This window comes from Corvus kubaryi, unplaced genomic scaffold (genome assembly GCF_017639235.1).
Source record: "Corvus kubaryi isolate FWS band 111438036 unplaced genomic scaffold, C.kubaryi_AGA036_p1.0 133, whole genome shotgun sequence".
In the NCBI taxonomy this organism is placed as follows: domain Eukaryota; kingdom Metazoa; phylum Chordata; class Aves; order Passeriformes; family Corvidae; genus Corvus; species Corvus kubaryi.
Genome location: NW_024580667.1, coordinates 2,049,801 through 2,077,682, shown reverse-complemented (window position 1 = coordinate 2,077,682; position 27,882 = coordinate 2,049,801). Strand labels below are relative to the sequence as shown.

The 27,882-nt window shown below is 52.2% G+C and overlaps 1 protein-coding gene across 1 annotated transcript; it reads left to right on the top strand.

Moving 5' to 3' along the window:
- On the top strand, positions 1-22,469 carry LOC121667357 (cystathionine beta-synthase-like). The gene is made up of 16 exons (XM_042033925.1): positions 1-756; positions 2,716-2,861; positions 5,672-5,778; positions 7,715-7,849; positions 8,920-8,999; positions 10,199-10,330; positions 11,247-11,316; positions 12,860-12,951; positions 14,208-14,333; positions 15,309-15,393; positions 16,958-17,063; positions 17,594-17,665; positions 18,857-18,991; positions 19,537-19,645; positions 20,010-20,094; positions 21,918-22,469. The coding sequence occupies exons 1-16, from the start codon at positions 562-564 to the stop codon at positions 22,013-22,015; spliced, it is 1,773 nt and encodes a 590-aa protein (XP_041889859.1). The 5' UTR covers positions 1-561; the 3' UTR covers positions 22,016-22,469.
- Positions 22,470-27,882: the final 5,413 nt, after the last annotated feature.

Sequence of the window (27,882 nt, the reverse complement as noted above, 5' to 3'; positions counted from 1 at the left end):
CAGCATTTTGGGTGGTACGTGGTGGCCTCAGTTGTGAAAGCGTGCTGACCACCTCTGGTACACTGCAGATTATCTCTCCTTTACCCACAGGTGACTTTTGCTCCTTCCCAGCTAGTTCGTTAGGTAAACACAGATTTGCTTCGGGAGATACACTCAAGGCCGACACAAATCCTGGCTAGCAAGGAAATGAACCATTTTTATTCCTTTAATCCCTCCCAACGAGCAGCAGGTTTGCCAGTGGTGGGGAAGAGCACCGGGAAGCAAAGTTTGCTGGGAAAGATTTTGCTGGCTGCAGGATCCAAGGCATTTTGGAGTGACTGCCCTGTGCCCTCATGGCTTCCTGCTGCCTTCTCAGGCTGGGGATGGTGTCTGGAATAGAAAACGTGGCTCAGGGCCTAGAGGGGAGGTGGACCAGAGTTCCCTGTCTGCTTTAGTTGTGGGGCCAGGTTGCAACACGAGACTGTTGACCTCCATCTTCGGAGATGCTGCGGGGCCTCTGGATAAGGAGAAGGTTCAGCCACACATCACGGGCTGTTGCATCCCTCTGATGTTGCTGGAGTAATGGTGTGGTGTGTTTCTGTGTTCCAGGGACAGCCCAGCCCTCAGGGACCCAACCCCAGCCCCATCCTCCCAGCTGGCTTGGAAACCACCAGGGAATCACAGTGCGGAGCTCGGGCTGTCCTGCCACGCTGCTGCAAAGAAACTCTCACCAGGAGGGTGAAACGAGTGGAGAGCAGGAGGAGGATGGCAGAAATGGTAATTAAGGCTGCCCTTGGGCTCATATGCCAAGCCACAAATAATTCAGATAATCAGGGCCCAGCCACAACAGCATGCTGGCCACTGTGAGTCACAGCCACTGCAGGGAGCCCGGGGACTCAGGAGGGGCAGGGCTGTGGCTTTATGGCCGGGGGGGAAGATGATGCTCCCTAACTAAACTGGATTTTCCACATCCTCGCCACGTGGCAGCAGGTCTGGCCCTACTGCAGGCAGTTCTCTGTGTTTAGAAATGGGATGTTTCTTCTTTGAACTGGTTTGGTTCTCTGGGGTCTCAAAATGACATCATAATTCTCAATCTGAAGTTAAATGCAGAAGAAAGGTCCAACATCATGTCATTGACCATTTCTGCTGCAGCAAAGGTAATGAAAGGGTTACACCAGCTCTAATTGCAAAATGCACCCCCACAGAGGTGTAGGGAGACAGGGCAGACAAGCAGCTTAACAGCAGCTTTCATCATCAACAGAAGTGAGACACAAGTCTCCATCCATGACCCTACAGAGCTGCAAGGTCCCTTTATTCAAAAATGGCTGAATCGAGGTAAATTCATTCTGAGAACAAGCCAGAAGAGGAACTTCCAGGTGCCAAAAATTGTGGTTTTTCTCCATGCAGCTTGTTTCCTTAGCACAGACCGGTGGTGGATGGATTGCAGAGAAGATCAGAGCAGAGGGGGTCACACCAAATCTGCCTCTAACCCTTGTTTCTGCTATTGTTCCATAGCAGGAGCTGAGAATAAACTTTAAGCCCAGACTCCTCCTTTTGTCTGTATATGAACCAGCAAAAGAGAAAACAGCACAGCAAATTGCCTTCCTACAGAGCACTGATGCCATCAGGGCTTGTGTGCTTAAAATCTGCTACTGAACTCAACCTTTACAAACTTGTTTAATCCTTTTCTCACTCTACTTTTTACCTGCTCTGCCCCTGTAGTTGTTCCTGGTAATTCCATTCTGCCTCATTATTTGTTGCTTATTATTTGATGCACCTTCTCCAGCTCCCCCAGGATTTGCAGCCTGCTCTCAGCACCACCCCCTTGTCTCATGTCCAGTCTGATGAATCCTCCTCTCTTTAAGCTGTTTTACTGTAGGAGTTGCTCAGTGCCCCCAAGCACCTCTGCTGCCCTTTGCTGTTTTATTTCTGTTGGTTCTTTTGTCTCAGTTTTAATACACTTGGATGCCAGAGTAGAGGTGACCTCTGGGTCCCACCACCACCACCATAAAAGTATTTTCCAACTACTCCTGGGTGGATTTACCTGCAGGTTCCTCACTGCTAGGGTGAGAAATGCAGTTCTTGACCAAATAATTAGATTAGGAACATAACATTTTCTAGTGGAGGGGATGATTTTGAGATGAGGAAGATACAGTGGAGAAGATGCCCAGACGATGTAGGGGGTCTAGCATACCACTCCAGAAGAGCAATTTTATCATGGAATCAAGCAATTGTTAAGGTTGGAAAAGACCTTTAAGGTCATCAGGTCCAACCATGAACCCACCACCACCATGTTCACCATTAGTCTATTTTCTCAAGTGCCACATCCACACGAGTTTTGAACGCTTCCAGGGATGGTGACTACACCACTTCCCTGGGAATTTTGTTCAAATGCTTTACAACCCTTCCTATGAATTTTTTTTCCTAATGTATGCTCTAAGTTTTTTTCTAATGTACAATCTCCCCTGGGGCAACTTGAGTCCATTTCCTCTTGTCACATCACTCGCTCCCTGGGAGAAGGGACTGACACCCACCTCACCACAACATCCTTTCATCTGTTCATCTCCTTCCAACCTCCTTCCATCACTACAACCCCCTTATCCACCTAGATCCATGTGGTTGAAATGCCAGCAGGATGCTCCTAGCTGCCTGGCTTCACACCCAAATGCCATTTTTTTGCCTTCTGCTGCTATTTTTCTCCCAGGCGTCTGTGTGACCTCTCTTTCCACCACATAGGAGCTGAGTAAGACATGCCCCCTCATGAATGGCAGTGGTGCAGGAAGCCAGGACAGCAGCACGTGGATCCTTCCCAACTTGCCCAGTAAGTGCACGTGGACAGCCACAACGCCTGCCAGCAAGTCTCCACACTCCTGTATTCCCTTGTAAGTAATTCCTCCGTGCTGCTTGTTTCAGAGTGCAGTTCAGCACCTTCTCCCAGAGGTGAAGTACTGCTGGTACACCAGGATGGTCATGGCCAGGAGCTGGTTGTTACGTTAACGATGATTTATTTTCCAGGTGGCAAAACCAACTTAGTACCTCCCCTCCAAGAAAATTTTCTCACTCCCTTTCATTTTGCAGAAAGGTGTGGCTGGCTCAAGTCTCAGCTCTGTGTTATGCAGAGCATCTGCTTGTTTGGGGCATCTCATTTTAGATGGCTGAGAGACATTCACAAAAATAGATTACAAGGGCCTGGGCTTTTACATCGGTAGGAAATGGCCAGGGTGCAGAGAAAAGTGCTTGCTCTGAGCTGTTCTTGTCCTCACAGCAGCAGGTTCCCTCCCAGGGTGACGTGAGGGCCCAGACTAGACCTGACAAGAGGTGCTTTAATGACCCTTCAAACCAGACACAGCCAAGCTACTAAAGATAAGGCTGTCCCATAAATGTCAGGGGAACTGCAGACACGTCCCTGCAGTGCAGAGATGTAAAGCAGGAATCCAGCTCCAGCCAGTGAGGAACTGGAGCCCATGGGAGGTGCAGCACTGCTCTGCATGGTCGTGCCTAACCACATGCCAGGCAGGGCAAGGCCAGGGCACAGCCACCAGCGTGTGGGTAGCCCAGAGTAGCCTCTGGGTCTGGCCCACAAAGGAGGGAGGAGTGGAATCCAGAGCCCTGGAGCTGATCCAGCAAGCTGTGCATCCAGGCACTCGCTCAGTGCAACCCCTGCAGCTGGCACCCGAGCATAGAATAGGTTCTTTTCAGTCAAAATGATTTTTCCCCCCCCCTCAATTATCATTCTGAGCAGGATAACATTCTTGTTTTTTAACAATTTAGCATCAGGGTGCGATGGTGGTGCCAGTGGGTAGGCCATCCCACCCCCAGACAGGAGATGGAGAGATATCCCCCAACCCTGGGCATCAAACACCACTCTGGGAATGGGGTCTGGCTGAGGAGGCCCTCACAGCGCTGCTGGGGGAGGAGATGAAACATAACCCACTGTGTAGCAGGGAAGGAAATACACTGGGACACGTCACACCTTTGCAGCAGTGCGTGGAGGGGGCAGTTTGGTTTCCCTGCTCTGGGTAAACCACAGATGGCAGCCAATGTAGCAAAAATCTCTGCACTTCCTGAGATTCCCAGGTGAAATCTGATTGAGTTTTTGGGGCAGAAGCAGAAGGATAAGACAAGAGGCTATTTTAATCAAGAATATTAATGATTTAAATTTTTTTTCAGAGATACAGAGGCAGACTAGTTCTGATATCCCCTGAGCCAGTTCTGACCCACCATAACCTCAGCAGGAACCCCTTGCTTTGCCAGGACTGGTTTTCCCCTGGACATCTTAAGGAATAGCAAGCCATGACTAAAAGCTGGAATCTTAGGGGAAAACCATCCTTGTCCACTGTCCTGAGCTGACACCAGCATCTGCAGGATGCAATCCAGATGTGTAATGCAGTAACACAGGTCACTCTCAAGAGAGCCAGGCTCTAGTGAAAGGAGCTGGAGCCTCCCCGTGCCGTGGCTCAGCCCCACTGAAATCCCCAAGCATTTCAATGGTTTTGGGATGGGCAATGGCTGCAGCTGTGAGGGAAGTTCCTTTGTTGTGTTATTGTCTCACATTTGCAATGCCTCACTCAATGGACGCTGCGATGTCTCTGCAAATGCTTCCCACAGAGGGAGAGGCAACAGCACATCCCATCATTTCTGGGCTTGAGATGCAAGGAGGCTGGTTCCTCTTGGTAGTAAAGACCTTCACTAAACCCCTGTACTCGTGCAGGGCAAGAGGTGTTTGTATCACACTGCCAAAAGCTGGAGGGAGGGGTGTGAGGTCTCTAAGTAACCCAGCGTGTCACCCCTGCACCACATGGGCTTCCTGTCAGCACACAGCCACCTGCCTGCCCGTGACAGGAAACAGGAGAACTCTGGTTCAGGGGTCAAAGGATGATAGGAGGGGAGAGCTGTGCAAAGCCGAGCTGAGCAGTGAGGGAATGGGGGGGTGTCACTGGGAGAGAGATGTGCTGGCTTGTGACCAGGGGCCATATGCTTGTGATCTTCATCAGTCTCTCCCCTCTGTCTTTGAAAGAGCTCAAGGACATGAATTCCTTGGATGGATGGCAGGATGTTTTGGGCAAACATGCCTTTTTCAGGTTGCAGTTGCTGTGATGTGGTTCTTGGCTTCTGCTGGAGTCTGACAGCGACTGGCAAATCCAGGCAGCTGGATTTCACTGATCACAGAGCTGCGTTCAATTGTTTGCAAAAAAACCTCCAGAACCCTCTGTGATTTGGGCTTCTCCAATGACTTGGAGCCCTCCTTGCAAGTTTGGGAGTCCTGGCCAGCAACACTTGGCCCAGAGGCAGCTGGAAATGTGGGAAGCAGAGGTGGGGCTGGGTAGGATGGAGGAAAGAGGAGGAGCCTTATGCTCCTGGTTTGCTCACCCATGGCATAAAATCCAAAGGCTTGCCAGCATCTTCTCATTTACTGTAGACCTGGCCTAGGGCCTTGCAGAACAAGGCATTTCAGAACAACCCTTAAAATTAATCAGCTTATTATTTATGTAAAAGAGCTAACAACTCATGATGGAAAACCGTAACTAACTCCTGGTGCCACTAATTGTTGATGGGGACTTTTTCTCTTGGAGTTGGGGTGTCTTTTGGTGGCCTTGATAAAGTTGCTGAAACCTCACTCAGATTTTCTCTTGGTTCACGTTGCATAACAATAGCTTTGATTTGACTTCTTTTTTTTTCTGCATTGCTTCAGGACAGAAGAAAAGAAGATCTTGCCCAATATCCTCAAGAAAATTGGCTGCACCCCAATGGTCCGAATTAACAAGATTGGGAAGTCCTATGGGCTCAAGTGTGAGCTCTGTGAGTGTCCCCTTCCCAGCAGGTTTTTGCATGCCATGAGGTGAGGGTGAGGGGTGGTGCTAGAGGGGGGCTTCAGAAGAGGCTCTGTGAGAGGAAGCACAGATGGGGAGGGCCAGATGTGGCTCGTGCTGGGCTCTCCTGCTTATCAGGCTACACTACAGTCATTTCTTGGACCAAACAGGAGGTTTCAAGCAGTGGTGAGCAGGGGGCTAATGGTAGAGAGGCATCTCTCCTCCCAGATAACAGCAGCATAAGCTCAGAGCAGAGCTGGGCTAAATCTGGAGATGGATCCAAGTCCTCTCCCCAGGGAGATGTTAACATAGCACTGGTGCTGTCTCGTGGAAGGGTTGGTTTTACACTGGTCCCCAACAATCACAAGGATGACAAAACCAGACCTGTGCATGTGGACTTTTCAGTCTCCTTTCCTATAACTTCTAACCCTAATAATTAATTTAATCCAAACTGGGCAGAAAGGCAGAAAGTGCCACGGGTGTCACACAGCTGAGTAAGGAGAGACCTGCTGAGCACTCACCCTTAACAAAAGGGCACAGCAGAACCTCGTGGTCCTGTCTGGCAGCTGGGAATCCACAGGGCAGCCAGACCCCACTGAGCACTGGACACATGGAGCGTGCTGGGCTCTCCCACCAGATCCCATCTCAGGATCTGGGATCTTTGGGCCACCAGCCCTGCAACCTCTACACTGCGCTGCCCCACACTGCCCCGAGGGGACGGTAGGAGACCATGGAAGGGAGCTGGGGGAGGTGGGAAGACAGATGTGCAGTGCCTGGTCCACCTCTGGAGCAGCCTGTCGCTTGGGGGATGTCTGGCTGGGGCAGGGGCTTTAGGTGCGGGGAAAGCTGGGCAGATCCCATTTTCTGGGATGGTGTCTCCCTCCCCTGGCACAGGAGGGGAAGGAGAGCAGAACAGGCAGGGCAGCTACACGGTCCTGTCTGAGGGATGTGTCAGCACCGAGCCTCTTCCCAAGCAAACACAGGAATACTTGCAGCACAGCTGCCTCAAGGAAGCAGCTACAGCTGGACGGGATTGCCTGCTATTTTCTGTGCCTCCAGGGATCCCTGTGCCTCCAGGGATCCCTGTGCAGCTGAAGTTGTGGCACTGTGCATTATAAAATGTAATGATGAGCACAAGATTTCTTTTCCCGTTTGGGCTGCTCAGGTATTGGGCTGATAGCCTCAGGCAGCTGTCTCTGTTAGGATGAAATGAATGACCCCTGGAAGTTCCCATTTCTCCCTGTTGTCCGTAAAACAGAGCTCAGTAGCACCATTTCAGTTGCAGATGTTCATCAAAGCCTTGGTAAGAAGAATCCTGTGGTGTGGAGGCCCTGATTAGGACCAAGATGTGCCTTGCAATTTGAACATGCCTTGGAAAGTTACTTGGTTTGTTGCTAGCTCAGTGAAAAAAATTGTAATTTTGTCTGACACTTGAAAATGTTCTTTCTATTGTTTGTTTTTTTCTTTATGGCACCCCAGTCAGGACTACGGATCACCCCTGCAAAAGGTGACCTCTTAGATATCTATTAAAAACTTCAATGCCCCAGGATAGACAGCGAGACCTTGCTGCTAGCCCTGACACTGCCTTGCCCACAGAAGAGTCCTCCAGGCAGGGCACAAGGAGTGTTGTGCCGGTGCAAGACCTCCCACCTTGCAATGACTATGTCCAGTTGATTTTAAACCCATCCTGGGCTGACCAGGTTGACTTCAAACCCATCCAGGGTGGAGGAAATTTGGGAGAAAGAAGGACTCTGCGTGGGTTATGCTGACGGATAATCCCAGAAAAGCAGATGGCGGATGCATTCCCCTGAGCAAAGGACTGTCCTGCAGAGGAGGAATAGGTGTCCTAGAACTGCAGTGAGGCCTGGGGGAGCAAGGAGCTGGTGCCTGATGGAGGCACCTCTCCCCTTTCTTTCCCTTTCCAGTGGCAAAATGCGAGTACTTCAACGCCGGGGGCAGCGTGAAGGACCGCATCAGCCTCAGGATGGTGGAGGATGCAGAGAGAGCTGGGATCATCAAACCAGGAGACACCCTGATTGAACCCACTTCAGGAAACACAGGTGGGAAGGGCAGGGGTGCCCTGGGTACTGGGTAGGGTGGCGTTTCTGAGGAGCAGGGATTTTGAGGAGCTCTTGCACTTGCAGTTACAAGGTCGGCTCTGGCTCCATCCTCCCCTCAGCTCCCCTCCTGGTGGCCATGGGCATCCTGGGATACTGGCATGCCTCCTTGCTGAAATTCCTGAGGGTCCTGCGAGGGTCCTACACCTGCACAGGTGTGGCTGGAAGGTTCCCTTGTGGTAAAGCAGACAGCATCAGGAGCTGGGGCAACCCTGGATGTTTTCAGGCTGGGAAGCTTTTGAATTCTCAGAGGTTCCCGGAGACCATTCCCCCGATGGGTTGGAAGAGAAATCATGTGATTTTTGCCCTTGTCACTGTCACTTGTCACCCCACCATATTATGTCACCCCAGCCACCACCAGACATGAGGTGAGGGCATCTATGCTCCCCCAGAGCTGTGTCCCAGGTGGATCACGCTGGCTGCCTGCCTGCCCAGGGCAGCTGGAATGGCACCAGGCTCCCTACAGCCCCTGGCAGTGACACACTGCTCCTTCCTGCTGCCTCACCTTCCTGCCCTAGTTGGGAGCAGCTGGTTCCATCCATCACCCCGGTGAAATCGGAGCAGAGCTGCCCTTTGCCTGCTGGCCTCAGGGTGACAAGTGCAGCGTCCTGTGTGTCCGTCCCCCCACAACTGACAGTGCTTGAGGGGGAGGGGAAGGCACTCCTGAAGCAAAATCACCTCTCTCCTGTGTTTCCAAAAACACAGGAAGAGGCCTGAGCCTCGGTTAGGGGAGGGAAGCTCTCCCCAGCCCTGCCATTCTCTCTGTGCCACCCTGGTACACTCCTGCGAGCAGGAGGGATGCTGCAGCCCCACCTGCCTGTCAGCACATCCTCCCACGCTTCCTGGTGCTCCCAGCACATCCCAGGAGGCTCATGGAGGTTGCCCTCACCTGTGGCTTGTCAGAGAGCATTTCATGGCTCCATTCAGGAGAGAGGAACGTAGGAAGGGACGCACGTCGGTCGCTCTTGCCAAATGCTGTTGTCAACCAACTCCCTTTGCTCCCCACCACGCAGGGATTGGGCTGGCACTGGTGGCTGCACTGAAGGGTTACCGCTGCATCATCGTTTTGCCCGAGAAAATGAGCACGGAGAAGGTCAGAGCTCTGTATAGTTTTACCCTGCAGCTGGGAAACATCTCCTTCCCTCTCTCTCTCTGCTTCTCCCTTCCTGGAGCCCTCTCCTTTAAAGGCCATCGAGCCTTGCACACCCACTGCCACAGCTGCTATTTAGAAAGTGCCTCTTGAGGGGAAAAAAGCAGCCTGTGACGGCCTGGTGACTGTCTGGTGTCAGAAGTGCAGCTGGGGTGGGGGGATAGCCAAACACGGTGTGTGGCTGCAGAGAAACGGAGCAGGATCTGCTGCATGTGAAGGGTCAGAAGGAGAGGCAGGCAGGTGCCAGGGCTCTCCTGCCAGTTCTGCTCACTTCCCCTCTGACATCTGACAGGTCACTTGGCCTCACTATGTCTTTATGGTTTTCTTTAACCTGGAGACATTTAGAGTTGCCTGAGCTGCTTTTTCAAGGTGGTAGAAGTGGATTCACTTGCACAAGAGCTGATGATCAGGTAAAATCACCATTCTGGAGATGGCAGAAACCCCTCCTTTGGAAAGCCAAGGGCTTCACAGACTGCTTAGCTGCACTCATGCCAGTGAAACCAGACCTGGACCCTGACCTGGCTAAAGAATGATCCCTTCTCCAAAGTGTCACCCTCATTTCTACCTAAATCTCACTTAAGCTCAGTCTGGATCAGATGCCACCTCCAGCTGCCATGGGATTCATCTCCAGGTGCCCTGACACTCCCCCTGTCTCACTGACAGCCACACCTCCCACAGGAGACACCCTAGGGCTGATTTGCTCCTTCCTTGTGCTTGGTGAGAGAAGAGAAGGGACTTTGGGCAAAAACAGCTTTCTGATGTCCCCTTTGCATGCTGGGGCTCAGATCCCAGCACACAGGAGACACTGTTCCCTATCCAGTTCCCCCTGTGCCCTTTTCCCCTGGCACCAAGGAGCAGCACAGTGTCACCTCCCTCTGCCCTGTCCCCAGCCTGCCCTCCAAGTAGGACAGGGCAAGAGGCCAGGCTTGAATCCATGTGCCAGCTTCAGGCAGGAGGCCCTGGGGTGCCAGGAGCATGTCAGAGATAGCGAAGTCCAGAATTGGGCATTGTATCTCCAAATGATAAATGTCTCCTGCATGCAAAGCTGCTCTGGTATCTGGTGCTGCCCTGAGCCTGCAGGTTCGGGTTACCACCCCTGTGGGGGATCAGTTGTGTTGCATCTCCTCTTTTCCCTCCCAAAGGTCGATATTCTGAAGGCACTGGGTGCTGAAATTGTGAGGACCCCGTGCACCCGCTTTGATGCCCCTGAGTCCAACATTCGTGTTGCCTGGAAGCTGAAAAGTGAAATCCCAAACTCTCACATCCTGGATCAGGTAAACGCAGTCCCTCCACTGACTTTTTCCCAACACAGTTTATAAGGTGTTCTCCAAGTGTGCCTGTGCTTGGGGGCTTCATTCAAACTGGAACCAGAGGCAGATTTAGTCAGTGTTTGATGACATTTGAAACTTAATCGCTCCTCTGCAAAGCACAGGGGGACAGAAACAAAATAAAGGACGCTTCCAAACCTGAGACACTTCTGCCAAAGCCTGGATGTGGGCAAGGCTGGGTTTTCTTGCACAATTCAAAGATTCCTCAAATTGTTTCAGATTTAACTTTGACCTGAAAAAAACCCCCACTTTTATGCCTAGCTAGCAGCCTTTGTTCTGCCTCAAAAATAGAGCTCATGCTGTAAAGGGCAAACCCTGGTGACTCATGCCAGAGGTTCTTGCAGTGCTGGGTCTTGCACAGGAGGGCACTTGGTCTGACCCCTGCGTAAGGACCCCCGTGGACTGCAGGAAAGTCAGGGAAGCTCCTTCCTTCTAAGAAAAAAGGGCATTAAAGACTGAATGAGCTTTTCAGAAGCAGCCTGGTCCATGGGTGTGAACATGGGGTGCAAAATCCCTCTGTGCATGAGAGCTCATGATCAGGACAGCTACTCCAGCCCATAGTTCCCAGCCTCCAAACCATCCCCACACCTAGTGGGCACCAAGTGCTGGAGAGTCAGTGTTTGTGGGCACGTTTAACCTTCCAGCGTGGAAAAACCCCAAGTGTGCATGGAAATCTGTCCCAAAGGGACAAGCAGGAGCAACACCTGTGACCTGTTCTGGTGGGGTGGCAGATTCCCCCTCAGCAGGGAGAGGAGGGGGCAGCTGCATATTTTGGGTACAGCTCTGTCAGGAGCTATTGCTGGTTTGGTATTTGACCTGCTCTTCACACGGTACTCTTGCTGTTCTCTGTTGGAATAAACAGTACCGAAATCCGAGCAACCCCCTGGCTCATTACGACACCACGGCTGAGGAGATCCTGGAGCAGTGTGAAGGTACCGTCTGTGCTGTTGCCTCTACGTGCAGAGGGCTGTAACCCTCTCTGAGAGGTTTAATTTACATCATTTACTGACCTGAATGTCTAGAAACAGCCCAAAGGGCCTCTGTAGGGGCAGGCAATATTATCTTAATAACACCAACATGCAGGGTGTAGCAAGCTCTCCTAATCCACTCCAGATACACCTCAGCCTGCAGGGCTTCCCGGCTGTCCCCTCCCATTGCAAAAGCCTGGGGGAGGAGACCAGAGGCTTGAGAAATTCAGGCTGTACCTAAAGGGGAAAGAACATGTCTCTTGGTGGCCACAACACCTCTTGTGACCTGCCAGCTGGGAACACAAGATGTCCCACGAGGCCTTACAGGGGAATATGAATTCACCAGGAGTGTTCATCAGATGCATTCACCATGCATCTGATCCAGCACGCTCATTTGCAAATCAAAACCGACTGAAACTTCACAAACTGGTGACATTGGAAGTGAGGGCTGGGGGAGGATAAAGGACTATCCCAGTCCATGTCTGTGCAGATAGGAGTGAAATTTATTGCCAGTTGTGGAAGCACTGTAAAATGAGAACAGGACTCGAGGGTTTTAACCGGAGAGCAGTTATCAGAGCAGTGAAGCAGTCAGGTGTCAACAGGAACAAGAGAGTCCCAGCCTTCTCTCCACTACAGTGTTAGGATTTGCTCCAACTGGCTGCCAGCCGTGGATTGCAGGTCCCCTTTTCCCAATGCAGCTGCAGCATCAGGTTTTGAAGGTCAGGCTCCAATTCTGCTCCTACCACTCCTAAATCTGTATAGTTTCAGCAATGCCAGTGGGGCTACGTCTGACAACGGCAGGTGCCAGGGCAGAGCTCAGCCATCCCTCCACTGTGGATGCCAACACAGGCTGAAAAGTTGTCCCTGTTAGTGATAGTCACATGTGTGATTTGCTTTGACCTGGTGTGGTTTGAAAGGGCTGGATGTGCTGAGATTTTTCCCTCCGCCTTAAACCACAGAATCACAGAATGTCCTGAGTTGGAGGGGACACACAAGGATCATCAAAGTCCAGCTTCTGGTCCTGCACAGAACACCCAAAAAGTCGCACCATGTGTCCACGAGTGTTGTCCAAACACTCCTTGAGCTCTGTCAGGCTGATGCTGTGACCACTGCCCTGGGGAGCCTGTTCCAGGGCCCAACCACCCTCTGGGTGAAGAACCTTTTCCTGATATCCAACCTAAACCTTCCCGACACAGCTTCATGCTGTTGCCTCTGCTCAGTAGATGCCAAAGATGCAGAAATCATGGAGTGCTGCAGTGGGAGATCTGGAGGTCGCCTTCATCTCCCTGCTCTGAGGCAGGATCAGCTGCGCTCAGGTCCTGCAAGCTCATCCAAACTCCTCCACAGGACCAGGCTTTGGCCACCAGCATGGCCTCTGCCTGACCTTCCCTCACATGGGTTTCTGGTGGACACAGGCTCTGCACCTGCACAGGGGCCTGAATAAAGGGGAGATCGTGCTGGGAGCTGTGCTGAGTCCCTGAAAGCCTCTCTCTCCCCTGACCTGCAGGCAAGGTCCACATGGTGGTGATTGGGTCTGGCACAGGAGGCACCATCACTGGTGTCGCCAGGAAGCTGAAGGAGAAGTGCCCGGAGTGCAAGGTAAGGCAGGAGGCAGGACTGCCAGGCTTTTCATGGGATCACAGAATGGTTTGGGTTGGAAGGGGCGTTAAAGGTCATCCCATTCCACTCTCCTGCTATGGGCAGGGAGACCTTCCACCAGACCAGGCTGCTCAGAGCTGGCCTTGAACTCTTCCAGGGACGGGGCATCCACAACTTCTCTGGGCAACCTGTGCCGGGGCCTCACCACCCTTACAATAAGGAATTCCTTCCTAATATCCAATCTAAATCTACCCTCCTTCAGCTCAAAGCCATTTCCCCTTGTCCTATCACTGTGTGTCATCTCCTCCCTAACCCCACAGCTCACCTGAGGGAGCAGTTGTTGTCTCCACCTATTTGTTTGTTCACAGTAATCATGGCTTTTGTTGGAAGCAATTTGGTGATGCTTAGGTTGACCTAGACCCATCCAGGTGCCTTAGAGACCAAAGTTTCCACAGCCCTACTAAAATCTCCCCCTGCCTGGTGCCTTGCCCTGTGCAGGACACTATGGGGAGCACACACTGCAAATGCTTCTCTGCCACTGCAAAACCCTTCATGCTTTAGGGTTGCCATCAGTCACAATGCTCATCCTGCAGAGCTCGTGCTTCAAGGCAGACTGGAGGCATGACAGTCGCTGCTTCTCTGGTCTGGTCAGTGTGTGAGTGATCCCAGACCCACCAGAGAGGTGTGGACCCACCACTGGAGGGCTGGGATGTGAGGTTGCCTCCCTGGCTGTGTGCAGCTGTGCGTAGAGCAGCGTCACCATCCCTTCTTAAGCTGCGTGCTGAGGGAGGCAACCTCAGGCCAGACACAAAGCTGTAGATAACCAGGGAGGTGTCACCATCAGCCAGCACGACTAGATCCAGAAAGGATGTCTGCACCCACGGGTTTCCACAGGTTGGAGCTCACTGGTTGGCTTCACCCTAGAGCAGATTAAGGAGCATTGGCAGTGTCCTAAGGGTTGGGAAGTGTCAGGCTCTGCCAAAGGGGTGATGACAAACACCTTGAGAGTGATAACATTTTAAGCCACCAGTCACTTCTGCAACAGCTGAAGACTACCTAGGATCTATTTTAAAAGACAGTGAAAAACAGCACCCTTTTATCCTGGAAGCTCTCTGTGCTGCCAGTGGTTAGGAATATTAATGAATATTATGGGAAGGAAAATGCTGGTAAGGGTGTGGGTAATTTTTCCTTTGAGTTTTTTGTTTGGCTGTTTCTGGATTCCCATTTTGGTTTGACAAAATGTCCTTCCCTCAAAGATCATTGGCGTGGACCCTGATGGCTCCATTGTGGCTCTGCCCAGTGAGATGAACACAACCAACACCACAACCATCGAGGTGGAGGGCATTGGGCACGACTTCATCCCCACTGTCCTCGACAGATCAGTGAGTTACCATGTGAAGAGGGGCCTCTGCCTTATCTCTGGCTTTGCATCCAGCCTTCTCCCCAGCCCAGAGGTGTGGTGGCCCTGACACATCTTCCCAGTGCACTACAAGCTGTTGTGGTGGGATTGGGACCCCAGCAGGGAGCATCTCTCTGAGTAACTCTGGTTGTAAGTGGTCCACAAGGAGCAAGTAAATAGAGGAGAAAAGCAGGCATATAACACAGTGTGAGCCTCCTCTGCTCAACCTCACCAGCATTCAGAGCGTGCCCCTTTGGCTGTGATCACACAGATGTCTGCACTGAGGCTGCTCCTCATCACACTGCTGTTTCCTGAGCCTTCTCTGCCTCAGGCACCACACACAGCAGAAATCCTGCACCATGCACAGGCTGGAAGACAAGATCCAAGCCCTGTAAGACAGCAGATCATGAACCTCATCCCTCTTGTTGTCAAGTTCCCTCTCAGTGTATCAGCTGCTACCAGGCACAGAGCTTTAAATCCCTAACACAGGCTGCCTGTGTTGCCCTGGGCTCATTCTAGAAAGGTCCCTCACAGCCTCAGACCCCTTTCTGCTTCCAGGGGTTAACTTCATCCCTGCTGTCAGCACATGCCTTTAGAGCTGTCACCTGTAATATCCCAGGCTGATTCTTGTAGCTGGATCTCATTTTGGCAAAATCTCAACCATTAGTGTAGTCTGGCCTGGGACATTGTGAACACCACTCCCTCTTCCACATCCTGACTATGGACCTGTCAGGCATCCCTCACTCCCCAAGGAAAGAGTGCTGGCTGGAAGGGTGTGGGTGTCTACAAGCAACAAACACCCTCCAGAGCATGGATGCCCTGACAAATGCTTTCAACAAGTGTGGCAGGCAGCTCAGAGCTGCCAGATGTTGTGGGCATCAGCACCATGGTGTGCCTCAGAGGGTCGGGGCAGCCTGAAATGACATTGCAAGACTCATCCTCCTTGCTTTCCCTTCAGGTGGTCGATCAGTGGTACAAAAGCAACGACAGAGACTCGTTCCTCATGTCCCGCAGGCTGATCAGAGAGGAGGGGTTATTGTGTGGTAAGCACCAGCCACAAGAGCTTGTTCTCTTAACAAGCCCTCTGAACCTCATCCTTTTGGGACCAAAGCGCTCCAGGGTAGGTGCCCTCTGTGTTTTGTGTCTGCTGGGTCAGCAGGGCTGAAAGGCTGAGCCTCGGGCTGTGCATCGGTCACTGCAGACTTCAGAGGTGTGTCCCTGAGTCTGGTCTGGGGTCTGACTCATTGGCCACAATAATTATAGAAGCAGTAATTCTCTTACTGGAGCACTTTTGCAGTGGAACTGGATCTTCAGGCAGTGTAGAGTTACACGGGCTGGAGGGAGGATTAGTGGGGCTTGGGGCAGGACAGGTGGGCTCTGCCAACAGCTCTGCGAGGCCGTGCTTGGTGTCACTGACACACCAGAGGTGCCAGGTTTGGACCAGGAGGGTTTGAAAGTGAAGAAAGTGTGAGATGTTCTTACTGAGTATTTCTCCCTGTGCCAACAAGCTGTAAGTGATCCCACTGGCTTCCCAAAATGAACAAGTGCCCTCACACAAACCCTGCCTGTACCCTAAGAGCCTCCACACAGCATCAGCGTGCTTTCTGCCTTCCCTGACACCAAGCAGACAGACACAGGTTTGCATCCAGGACCAGACACTACGTAGGCTTGTAGTTACAGCTGATAAAAGCCCTGAGCACTCATATCCAGGGAGTTTTGGAAAAGATCAGGCTATATATATGTAATGAAACACTTAAATGTTGATTTAACCTAGCAGGCATGGAGTCACTGTTTCAACAGAAACCACTTGTTTGAACTCAATCATAATTTGTGAACAGCTTCGTGTTCCCTGAACTGCATCTTTCAGGGCCGTTCCTCGTTTGTTTGAAAAATGTGACCCAGGGATAATTAACCTGCTGTAAAATACGTGCTGCCTCGAATGCAGTGTGTAATTGGCACACAGATAGTGGAACGTGTTTGACTTCCAGTACTCAGACTAGGGGTGGAAGAATTGCCTCTCTAAAGCAGGGGCCTGCTCTCCCTACGTGCAGCAAACCACATGCGTGCACACAGACACGGGGAGCGCTTAAGTCTTCCCATCACGTTGGCCTGGTATTCCAAGCATGAATGTAATGTTCATGGGTTTTTTGGTCTTTACAGTGCATTTAAAGCCAATCTTTTGGCTGCCAAGTATGTCAGCCAGAAGCTCTAGAACTGGCGTGGTCTTCTGCTCATGCAAAGGGAGGGTGCGGTGTGGGCAGCGTGTTCTGAATGTGCCCGCATGGGACCTTCCAGCCCTTGGTTTGCCCACAGAGTCACCACAAGAAGTGGTTCATGAAGTTCATGAGGTGACTTTTATGCTGCCTCAGACACCCAAGAGCCATCATATGAACCGGTCCCATCAATCCCTACCTCTGCCTGACCCTAAAGCCTACAAGGCTTCCGGATTGATCGTCCTCCCATCCCAGCGTCCCAAGCCACCACCATCTCATAAGGTGCCACCTCTGCACCCTTAGCTGGGGCAGCCTGTGCTCCCCACACCAGGATGGTGGCCCTGATCCCTGGGCAGCCCTGACACTTGTCCCCCTCTCCTTCGTACCCATCCAGGTGGCAGCTCGGGCAGTGCCATGTCCGTGGCTGTGAGAGCTGCCAAGGAGCTGAAGGAAGGTCAGAGCTGCGTGGTCATCCTGCCTGACTCCATCCGGAACTACATGTGAGTGTCCTGCTTCCTCCCCTGCTTTCCAGCATCCGGGTGGGAGCTCCCACGGCCTTCTGTGACATGAGCTGAACCCAGGTGCTCGGGGTTCTGGAGAACCACCCCAACAAATCTGATAGCAAGGCACACGGAGTGAGCCCAGAGCTGGGAGTCTCTGTCGGGCAGATCACAGGAAAAAAGCAAAATAAACAACAGGGAGAAACAGCACATCACCGTGGCAATCATCAGGGGCTGGGTGTTGGGACACTTGGGGTTTATTTCCTCTTGTCACTGACTTACTGCACAGAGCAGGACTCAGCCAAGCTGCACTTTCTGAACATGCATGCCTAAAGTTAGGAAGGCAAATAGCTGGCATGCTTCGAAGAATTACTGAGCACCCGATGCTCCTGTTGCCCTTAAAAGGGGCTGAGAGCAGCCAGCTGCAAAATCATGGGAGCCCTGGGGGCAGTGCTGTGGTCTGGTGCATGAAACAAAGCACGACTTCTTCTGGAAGCCTCACACACTCGCTCTTTGTTGGTGATTTCCAGGTCCAAATTTGTGAACGATAAGTGGATGATAAAAAATGGGTTCCTAAATGAAGTCCAGGAGCACAAGCCTTGGTAAGACAGCCTCTGCTGGGATAAACTGTGCTAAGGGAATCAGCTTTCTGAGTCTGGAAATCATTATCTTCAAAGGAAAGGGTTCTCTTTTTAGTGTTTAGAAAAAACACAGTTAAGTCCAGACCCCTCTGGGGAGGCTGTAATGTCAGCTCCTCTCTTTTGAGTGGTTATCTCTCAGCTCTCCAATCAAAGTCTATAAAGGAGCCATTTCTGTCCCAAAGTAGCTGATCCACTCCCACGTGGCAGCCCAGGCCACTTAAACCCCCTGAAAACCTCCCTCTACTCCACATCTGATGTTCAAAGGACCATCAGACTGCTGGGAAGGTGGGTCCCTGTCGTAGCAAGCCCCCGTTAAAACAGCTCTGCAGATCCTTTCAGGCAGGGGACAGGAAATTTTCACCTTCCAGAGCTGCTGGCCACAAAAGATAAACAACTCTGCTGTTCCATGGACACCATGGGGAAAGAGTCCCCTCAAGGCAGGGACTCACAGGCAAAGTGCTGATGGCTGATGCCAGCTGATGTGGCTGGGCAAATTCCAGTTGTTTAGAAAAGCTCTTAGTTTCACTTCAAAGACAGCAGGTATTATCGATATCACCTGCTCCTTTACCAAAAGTTATTTTACAATATTTCCTAAAAACTCAACACATCTTTTCAAGGCCTCTTATGTCTGGTTAGAGTTGCTCTTGGCCCTTCCAGGCTCTAGCATTGCCCTGCCTTTTCTGCAAGGACTCAGGTCTGAGATGTTTGGGAGGTGCTTGTGTTCCCCCACGAACAAGCTCAGCTTGTCCCTCATAAGTCACACGAGCATCTCTGCCAGGCTCTCTCCTGCAGGAGCTGCAAATGCTGCCTTGTGAGGACCAAGGATACAGACCAAAGGAGTAGAACTGGTAGGTCACCCATTTATGAGCTTGAAGTGAAGCCCCCAGTAGCTTCCTTGGATTCAGGGCCGCTCAGCACCTTGCCAGCTGCTGGTCTCAGCCCTGCCTCTGGAGTTGCATGAACACTGGGCGTAGGGAAAGCTTGGCTTCAGCAAGACCTGGCCATGGTGGCATTTCTGCTTTGGGCTTAGGAGTGGGGCTGGCTTCTCAGGCAGACAGAATATCCCTCATCTCCTCTGGCCTTGCCCCCCTGCTCAAGGCCACAGCTGTGCAGCAGAGCCACAGCTCGGCGCTGCCATTTGTCTTTCAACAGGTGGTGGAACATCAAGGTGCAGAAACTGAATCTCTCGGCCCCTCTCATTCTCCTCCCAGAAGTCAGCTGTCAAAAGGCAATTGAGATCCTCCAGGAGAAGGGATATGACCAAGCTCCTGTTGTTGCTGAGTCAGGGTAACTATTTTTGCTCCCTACAGAGACGGGCATTCACACAGAAAAATCTGATGAAGCTGAAGTCCCATTTACTGATTCAGAGTAGGGACTCTTGTGCTGGACTCTGATGCATATTTTTAAAAAGATCTTCTGTCTCCTTGTGAAGATTCATCAATAAAATTCCTGTAAAGGAGCCAGTTAAAGCCCAGTCCAGTGCCCACCAAACTCAGAAGATGCTGGATCAGTGCACAGGCAAGGGGAGCCCAGAGGAGCGGTGAGGGCTGGGGGGAAACCCACACAAATAAGCAACTGGGGAACCCATGGGTTTTCCTGCTCCCAGCTGCTGAGTCCTGGACTGCAATAGCACATTTTAACTACTGTGAAACCAACAGCTTGGTGAGGACAAAGACTTTCTTGTCCTGCTCAAGTGAGGAGAAACCTGGTGCCTCCCATTGACTGCAGCAACAATTTAGTCACTGACTTCAACCAGAGCAGTTCAGCCCCTACATAAAACGTGTGTTCTACCTCAGGTCTGACCACCTGGAAAACTCCCTGTTCCCTTACAGGCTTATTTTGGGAATGGTGACCCTCAGCAACACCCTCACCTCTGTGCTGGCTGGAAGTGCGGAGTTCTCAGACCCTGTCACGAAGGTCACCTACGACCAGTTCTCAAAGGTACCACTGAGGCTGGGGCTGGTGTCAGCCTCTGTCTGGGGACAGGGAGAGAGGAGAGGTGCACCACCACCACCCTGGGGTGTGAGGGGAGCTGGGAGAAGAGGTCGGTGAGAAGGCCGAGAGAGGTGGGGAGGGCGATGGTGACATCTTGGAGATGAAAGTAAGAACAAGCACCTGTAAAAACTCTGCTGAGCCAGCAGGATTCAGATATGGGAGCCTTCACACCAGGACCCAAGTGTGGGAATGTCCACCCCCAATCCTATGCTGACAGGGGATTTCATCCAGCTGGGGAATCAGCACAAATCAGAGCCCAGCCTTTGCCAGGTGAAGTAAAAAGTTCAATGTCACTTTTTGTCCTGTTTAGATCGGCCTGGAGGACAGCCTCGGGAGGCTTTCCTGCATCCTGGAGAATGACCACTTTGCTATCGTTGTACACGAGCAAATGCAGTGTAGGTATCTGCAGGGACTCTCCACAGGCTTGGCACAAATGTTTCAGAGGGGAAAGGGAAATTCTCAAGCTGAGCATGGCAGGTGTCAGTGCAGCTGCTGCACCTGTGCAGCCCCCGAGCCTCTGCAGGAGGGATTTCTGCCCTGCAAAGCCCTGGAACTGCCCACTCTTCACCCATGTCTCTTTCTGACACCCCAGGGATGAGGGGAGGGGGGCAAAGCAAGCAAGGAGGAAATTAGGGACCTCTGTAGGCTTCTGTAGCCCAGGGACAAGGTTGGAAGGAGCATTTGGCCACATCAGGTAAAGCCTGTGTGGAATTCAGGCTTGTAAATTGAGAAAGCTGAGACAAATTGGGTCGGGCCGTGAGCAAGCCCTGGGGCATGGGGCATTGGGGGCATTGATGTGTGAGTCTTACCTGGGCCATGGCTGGGTGTACGGATGCTCTGCCAGTCTGGGAGCACCATTAAAGCAGGTTTGGTTTATTCTCAACCCACTGCACAGCCACCTTCCCCATGGTGCAGCAAACCAACGCAGCAGAGTCACCTGCAGCAGCATCAGGGCTGCTGAGACATCAGTGGCAGCAGGGATCACCCCTTGTTCCTCCTCTGACCCAAAAAAGGTGTGGTGGCAGGTGCTGCTCAGCAAATCTGACCTGACACACCCTTCCAGCACAATTACACCAAAAGACTTCCAGAAGTACAGATTTGACCTTGACTGGGAGAAGTGAGCAACATGAAAAAGCAGTCAGAAGACCCATGTTTAGGTCTTGTGAATTAGAGCTGAAGGGTGTAATTATGCTGATTGGATGGGATTACACACTGAGCATGCAAAGCATCCCTCAGGTGAGCAGGGGTTGACACTGCCAGCAAGGGGCTGCCTGCTCAACTTAGGGCCTCCAAAAGCCACCATGCCCAAACATCCCAAACCTTTGTCTCCAGGGCCTGCTTCCCCGAAGCCCCATCAGCTCCAAAGCTTGCAAGTCCATCCATGTTCCCACAGCAGGTTGCAAACAAAAACCTGCCACTCAAAATTACCTTTGATGCACATTTCCAATTCAGTCACCAAAATTAATGCCAGGCAGAGTTTCCTTTCTCAGCTAGGTTATCATAAAATAAGGAACATCTCTTTTGTATCACGTTTTGATATAAATTAAAAGGTATCAGCAAATTAAGTGGCACCCACCAAAAAGTAGCAGCCAGCTGTCTGCAGCACCTCTTGCTCTGATTTTCAAACAACACTCACCTTCTTTTCCAGAGCTGCTGTTTTAATGCTGTCACAGTTACCCTCTTATTTATTACTTTCTTCCCACACCTTTGGAGCTTGCATTTTATCTTGTGTTTGGACTCTGGTGGCTAGTTTTATTTTTATTTAAGAAAACATTTATCAGACAGTTAAAACAATTATTGAAGTGCTGTTTCATTAACGGTGGTGTAGGATGTTATGAGAACAGAGTAGAAAAGTGCCTCACTGCTGCTTTTAGAGAGTCTCATTAGTTTGCTCTAAAAAGTTTTGTGGTGATAGGAGCAGGACTGGAACAGAGGTTGGCTAAAAACAACTGGGAAATTAAGCTTCCTGCTCTGGGAAAGGTGCATTATTTGCAGCAAAAACCTCTCTGGTGTGATCACAGCAACCTGACTGAGGCTTCATCAGTCATTTCTGTGGAGGTCGAGCTCAGACAGACGCTGTCCCTGTTAAGGTTTTCTTTTAATAAATGAACAGCATCCTCTGCACGGCTGGAACATGGCGGTGGTGAGGGGGCTGGTGGGGGTGGGATGTTCTTTTGTATTTTTTTTGCCACTAAGCTGGAATTTTCTGTGCTTCCAGTCAGTGGAAATGGCAGCTCCCTCATGAAGCAGATGGTGCTTGGTGTGGTCACAGCCGTGGACCTCCTCACCTTTGTCAGCAGGAACGACAAGAAGTAGCAGAGCAGCTCAGCTGCCCCCACCTCCTCCGGCAGGTCCAGGTGTGGACCACCTGGACAAGGGAGCCTCTGGCCCAATCCAGCCAATAGTTTCTCACAATGCCTAGGTGAAAATTGTAATGTATAATATTTGTCTGCTAAATGCCACCCACAGTATCACTAAAGAGGAGACAACTAAAGAAATTGTGTTTAATAGCCATATGTGGTTACACCGAGCTTCCCAGGGCTGGGCAGGGAATGTGGGAAGGTGAGGATGGCAAGGGGATGGTTGTTACTGCCCAGATTTAGGCAGGAGGAGGTTGGGTGTGTTTGCCAGCTGCTGAGGGTTATCCTGGTGCCTCTGGGCCAGACCCCATCTCTGCCACAAGAGGAGCAGGGCTGGGGGCAAGTCACGTCATGGCTGCACCCTTGTGCCCCTCTCCACCCACCCCAGGCAGGGCTGCAGGTACCCCCAGGAGCCATTCCTCCTCATCCCTGGCTATGTTTGGCTCCAGGAGAGGTCTTTTGGCAGCAGGAGAGGTCTGACAAGGAGGGCGGAACCAGTGGGACACAGAGCCCCGGAATGTGAAAGGTGTCAGCAGGAAGGGTGGGAAGGAAAAGCCAAAGGCTGTGATGAGCACAGGGGATGAGGTCCCGGGCTGGTGGTGAATGGTCACCCCTGTGGTGGCAGCTGGGCTTTGGAAAGCACCTTCCTCACCTCTGGGGGAGTTGGTGGCACCGGGTGTCTCATGCATGGTCCCACGAGAGGGGACAGTGAAGGGAAGCCCGAGAAGCAAAGGCTCGTTCATGGTACAGTGACTGGGAGAGGGGGCATGGCTTCATCCCTGAGTATGCGTCCTGAGAGCTCCTTAACAAGGGGTGGAGGGGAAGGCAAGGCTCTGTCCTAATTTTGCATCAGGCCATTGTGTTCCAGGAACTGATAATGAGGGTCAGAAGAGCCATTTGCCATGGCTGCCAAAAACATAAATGAGAGCAAATGTCAAAAGGGAGCTGTGGCACCAAACTGAAGTGCCAGTGAAACCCAGTTTGGGGGAGTTGCTCTCAAAAGACACAGAGAGGTTTCCAATCTTTCTATAAGTTTCAGGAGCTGCTGCAAGATGGCAACAACCAATTTCAATTGCAGCTTGCTGCTAAGTGGCCATTCCATATTCCCAATCTAACCTAGTTTGTATGAGACTTTTATTAAGTTATAGAATGCTGAAGTATTTCTATTTAGGAAAAGTGTCTCTGTTGTTTCCTGAGTGACACGAGATATTACCAGTTTTTCTGAGAGTTTTTGCTTGAGCAATAACCATCTTTGTCCAGAAAAACAAAAACTGATTAGTTCAAACCCATTGTATCATATTTATTTTAGCAATTCTGTTGCAAAGTGAAGGGTGTCAGTCCATGCATGTATTCCAAACTCACATGTGTAAGTCTAAAAGTGCCCCACAACTCCACGAAGCCCAGAACTGAGTCTGAATCTGGATCAGCCTGGCTGTTATGGATCAGCTCAAAGCCCAGTGTTTCCAGCAGCAGCAGCAGGAGGGCTGCAGGGCAGTGGCTGCCAGCTGCAGACAGGCTCCAGGACAGGCAGATGCACTCCTGCAAAGGTCAAGTAACTCCTGAGTATTAACCTCGAATATTTACAACTGCTTCTGTATGTTAGCTATGAGTGTGGGAGCTGATAAAGCTGGGTGTGAGCTCCAGATCTTTCAGGATTACTCCACCTGGGCTGGATCCAGGCTTGCCAAGGCAGTCCCAGGCCCCTTCCCCTGTCCCTGGGGGCTGCTCTTTGCAGGCACGTCCAACAGTGGCATTGCCCTGCCCAGGGATGTTGGTGTTGTGTCCTCTGTCCTTCGGCAGGCTGTGACCCTGGAGATGCAAACACAGCACTGCCCCACCCACACCCTGAAGTACTGCGCTGGGAGTGAGAGGGACTGGCTCGAGGCATCCTGCCTGCCGTGTCTCTGCGGTGCAAAAGGCCTCTGGAAGCAAGGGAGGAGGTTTCATTTGACTTGTCTGCAGAAATCCCTGCAGGACCTATAAACACATGCCCGTACACAGCAGCATCAGTGGCAGGAGCAGCGTGGCCGAGTGTCCCTTCTCCACACATCCCTGGGGCTGCCCTCTGACCCTCTCTGGATAAATGGTCTTTTGAGTTCCTTTCCCTTCCCTTACCACTGAGGCCTTGCCAATATTTTATGTATCCAGTGAGAGGCAGCTGCCCAACTCTCAGTGCTCTTGAGCTCTGCATCCCATGTATCTCCCAGAGGGATGGGGGTTTCCAGGCTTCAGGAGCCATGAGAGGGAAGCAGGAGGTGGGTGAAGGCCAGGCAGCATCCCAGCCCACTGTCCTGAGTGCAGTGCCCAGCTCCAGGCCTCTCTCGACCTGCAGCTCCAGTCCGTGCTCCCCTCCCAACACCTCCCGCTCCAAAGGGTGAACAGGGAAGTGTGTGCTCCCAAAACCCTCCCTGCTTTCCAGTCCCATCTGCTGCAAGAGGCCTCTGCTCTTCAAGGCTGGGGGGCACATTTCCAATGAGCTCATGGGTACATCAGGGTAAGACCTTTCCACACCAGGCACCAAATGGCCCAGGGGGGAAGCTCAGGCTGCCCGTGCTGGTCAGGGCACATGAAACTCGTGCACCCCTTCTCTGCTGAGATCCATGGCCTTAGCTCCCTTAATCCAGAGGAAAACAAACCCCAAGTGCTTTAAAGGATGCATGACAAGCACGGGAGGGCTCCCTTTGCTGGGAAGCTCTGTGGAGACGAGGACGTGTGCTCTGAGGAGGTCCATGCCCACCACTGGCTCCTGCGTTTTGGGGTGCATCACCCCAGAGCAGGCTGCATTTCACCTGTGCTGCCTTGCTAGAGCTTTTAACTCATTTTGCTCTCCCTGTGGACCCCGGCACCCCTGTCCCCAGCAGTCTGTGAAGCACAGGGGGCTGCTGATGCTTCAGAAACCCTGGTGAGGTCCGCACAGAGGGGCGTGGGGAGGGAGGACAGACCTGCAGACGCTGGGACACGCCGGATTAGTCTGCACTCAGACTAAACCAACACCACGAGCAAGATAAGCATCTTGCTGGCCCTGCCCAGCACCTTGGAGGATTCCCCGCCTCCCCTTTCCCCCCGCCAGGGTTTCGCCGTGGAGCCACATAAATAGAGGTGCCGGGCGGGTTGCGGGGCAAGAGCGGGGACGCTTCCCAAGGTCCTGCATCGCATCCCAGCGCCCGTCCCGCCTGCCCGGCCACCCTGCAGGTAACCCGGGAGCCGCGGGGACTTGGCACGGGGCAGGGCCAGCCTGGATCCCCAGAAGTGAGGGGGAGGATGAACATTTCCCTAGGAAGTAGCGGGAGGCTGTTGATGCTGCCGCTGCTCAATGACAGACCCGTGGTATTGGAAATTTGCTGGAAATTTGCTCTGTTGAAGGTGCCCAATTCCATTGCTGGGTGGGGTCAGATGTTTTGGCGATGGATGGGACTGATGAGGTTGGGGTGTGAGAAACCTTCGACTTAATGATGTTTAGTGGTGGTGACCTGCTCTGCCTGCGTGGGGCAGCCAGGAGGGAGCTCTTGGCTTGGGGATGGGGGATCCTTTCCAGCAGCAGCTTTTCCATGGGGAGCATGTCTGGGCTCCGTGCTGCTTGACACAGCCATCAGTCCTCTGGGAATGACAGTAAAATAACTTCTAGATTAAAATGTGTGAATGAAAGGAAGGGGCAGAACAGTAAACTCCAGCAAAGATACAGCAGGTGTAAGTAAATTAAACTGGCAAGAACTTGCTTTAAAACCAGAAAAGCTTTGAAGTCTTTGTTTTTTCAAATTGATAACGGATGGAGTCTGTGCTTTCAAGTTTTTTCTTTATGGTTACACAATTTGCAAATATTTTTGTTTAAAGAGATATGAAGAAATAACTGCAAGGAGTTGCACGTCTGCAAGAGCAGGAAATTTGGGCTATCAAATGGTGATGATATAAATGTAATCAAAGGTGGCACTGGGGCAATGGGAGAAGAGACCAGACCTGGAAGGACCCAGTACAGGAAGGAAGAAGGTGTATTTAATACAGCAGGACGTAAAGGCACTCAGACAGAGGGAAGGGATCCAAAAGTGCACTTAAAGGAAATGTTGGGTCTTGAAAAGCTGAAAAAAAGAGGAGTCCTCAGCCTTTAAACAGAAAAAAGCTTCAGCATGAGCTGCCAGGTGCTGTGCATCCAAGGTGTGAGTGGAGAAGGAGAAGGGAGCAGGCACAGGGAGGGAATTTCCTGCCAGGAATGACTCTGAAAACAGGCTGGCCAAAAAAATGGAGAAGGCAGAGTCCCACAGGAGTGCCCAACACTGGAAACATCTTCCTTAAGAGAAGAAGGTTTTTCCAGTTGAAATAAAGATGGGGTGGCCCCCATGGCTTCCTTTGAAGGAATGAGGTGGCTGGAAAGGGCAGGCAGTGAGTGGCACAGCAGGACAGGCTGGGAGCTGACACCCAGACCTGGTACCTGGAGCAGCCAGGTCCCAACTGCAGGACAAGCCACCAAAGCAGACAGTACTTTTTTGAGCCCTTCTTCTGTCCATGCCTGAAGGCCTTCTAGAAACAATTAATCAGTCATTTAAATGTAAATTATTAGCATCAATATGAGGGTGAGCAAGTCCCATAGGGCAACCACGCCAAAGCTTAGTGAGTGCTGCAATGTGGACTTTACTCACCGGTGCCCACGTTGCAGCCATCTGAACACCCAGGGGTGGAGGACACTGTGGTCGAGCCAGGAGGAGCTTTTGGGGACGAGAGATTCTGTTTTAGAGCAACAGCCAGCTGTGGGTGATCCAAACTCCAGCTGCGGGCATGTCAAGGAGATGGGGCTGCATCCTTTTCACTTTAAACCAGATACGGCTGCATCCCCTTCGCTTTAAACCATGGAGAGGCCAGCCCAGCTGCTGGGGGTTCAGTGTGCCCATGCCCAGTGTGACACCTGCTCCTACCTCCCCCTTTTTCCCCCCAGAATCATGGCCCTCACCAGCGCCCTGCGCCTGTCGCTCGCCTGCCTCCTGCTCTGCAGCGCGGCCCCAAAACCCACCTGTGACCCCAGCGCCTGCGCCCCGTGCCCCGAGGAGGACCCGGAGGGGACAGCCACCCCCACTGCTGCTGGCTGCTGTCCCCCGTGCCCCCCGCCCTGCGCCTGCCCGCCCTACCTGGAGAGCGACTGCGAGATGCAAGGCTTCGCCAGCGGCCGCGTCCCCGCCGGCCGCTCCTTCTACATCGACTTCGCCCGCAAGCTGTGCACCTGCCACCCCGCTGGGGACATCACCTGCGCCCCGCTGTGCCCCCCCCTGTCCCCCGCCTGCCGCGCCGTGGGCAGCCCGGTGGCCGACGGCTGTCCCCGCTGCGTCTGCTACGACCAGGAGGAGGTGGCAGTGCCCGCCGGCACCGTCACCGCCCGCGGCTCCCAAATCTGCACCTGCCCTGTCCACGGAGGGCAGCTGCGGTGCAGAGCTCCGGGAAGTGAGGAGTGAAGCTTTCTCCTCCCTGCTGGCTGAGGGCAGGGGAGCCCCTCTGGCTTCCTGCACCGTGGGGCATCCTCGCTGAGAAGCTTTCAAAGTGTCCCGGAGGACTTGGGGGTTGTTAGGGCCGTGCCACGGAGCGCTGGGGAGATGCCACGTTCTCTGCCATTTGTAGGCCAGGGCAGAGAGTGTAGGGGGTGAGCTTGCTTGGTTGTGAGGTTTGTTCCACAGGGCTTAGGCTGACTGCTGCTGGCATGTAACTGGGGCAAACGCAGCTGTTTATTTATTTGGAAGATGATTCTGCTTTTGTACATGTTTGTGTTTATATAGGCTGTTTGTATTAAACTCGCTGGATAAACTTCCTCCCAGGAGACAGGCTTCTGCTTCCTGTAATTCCATC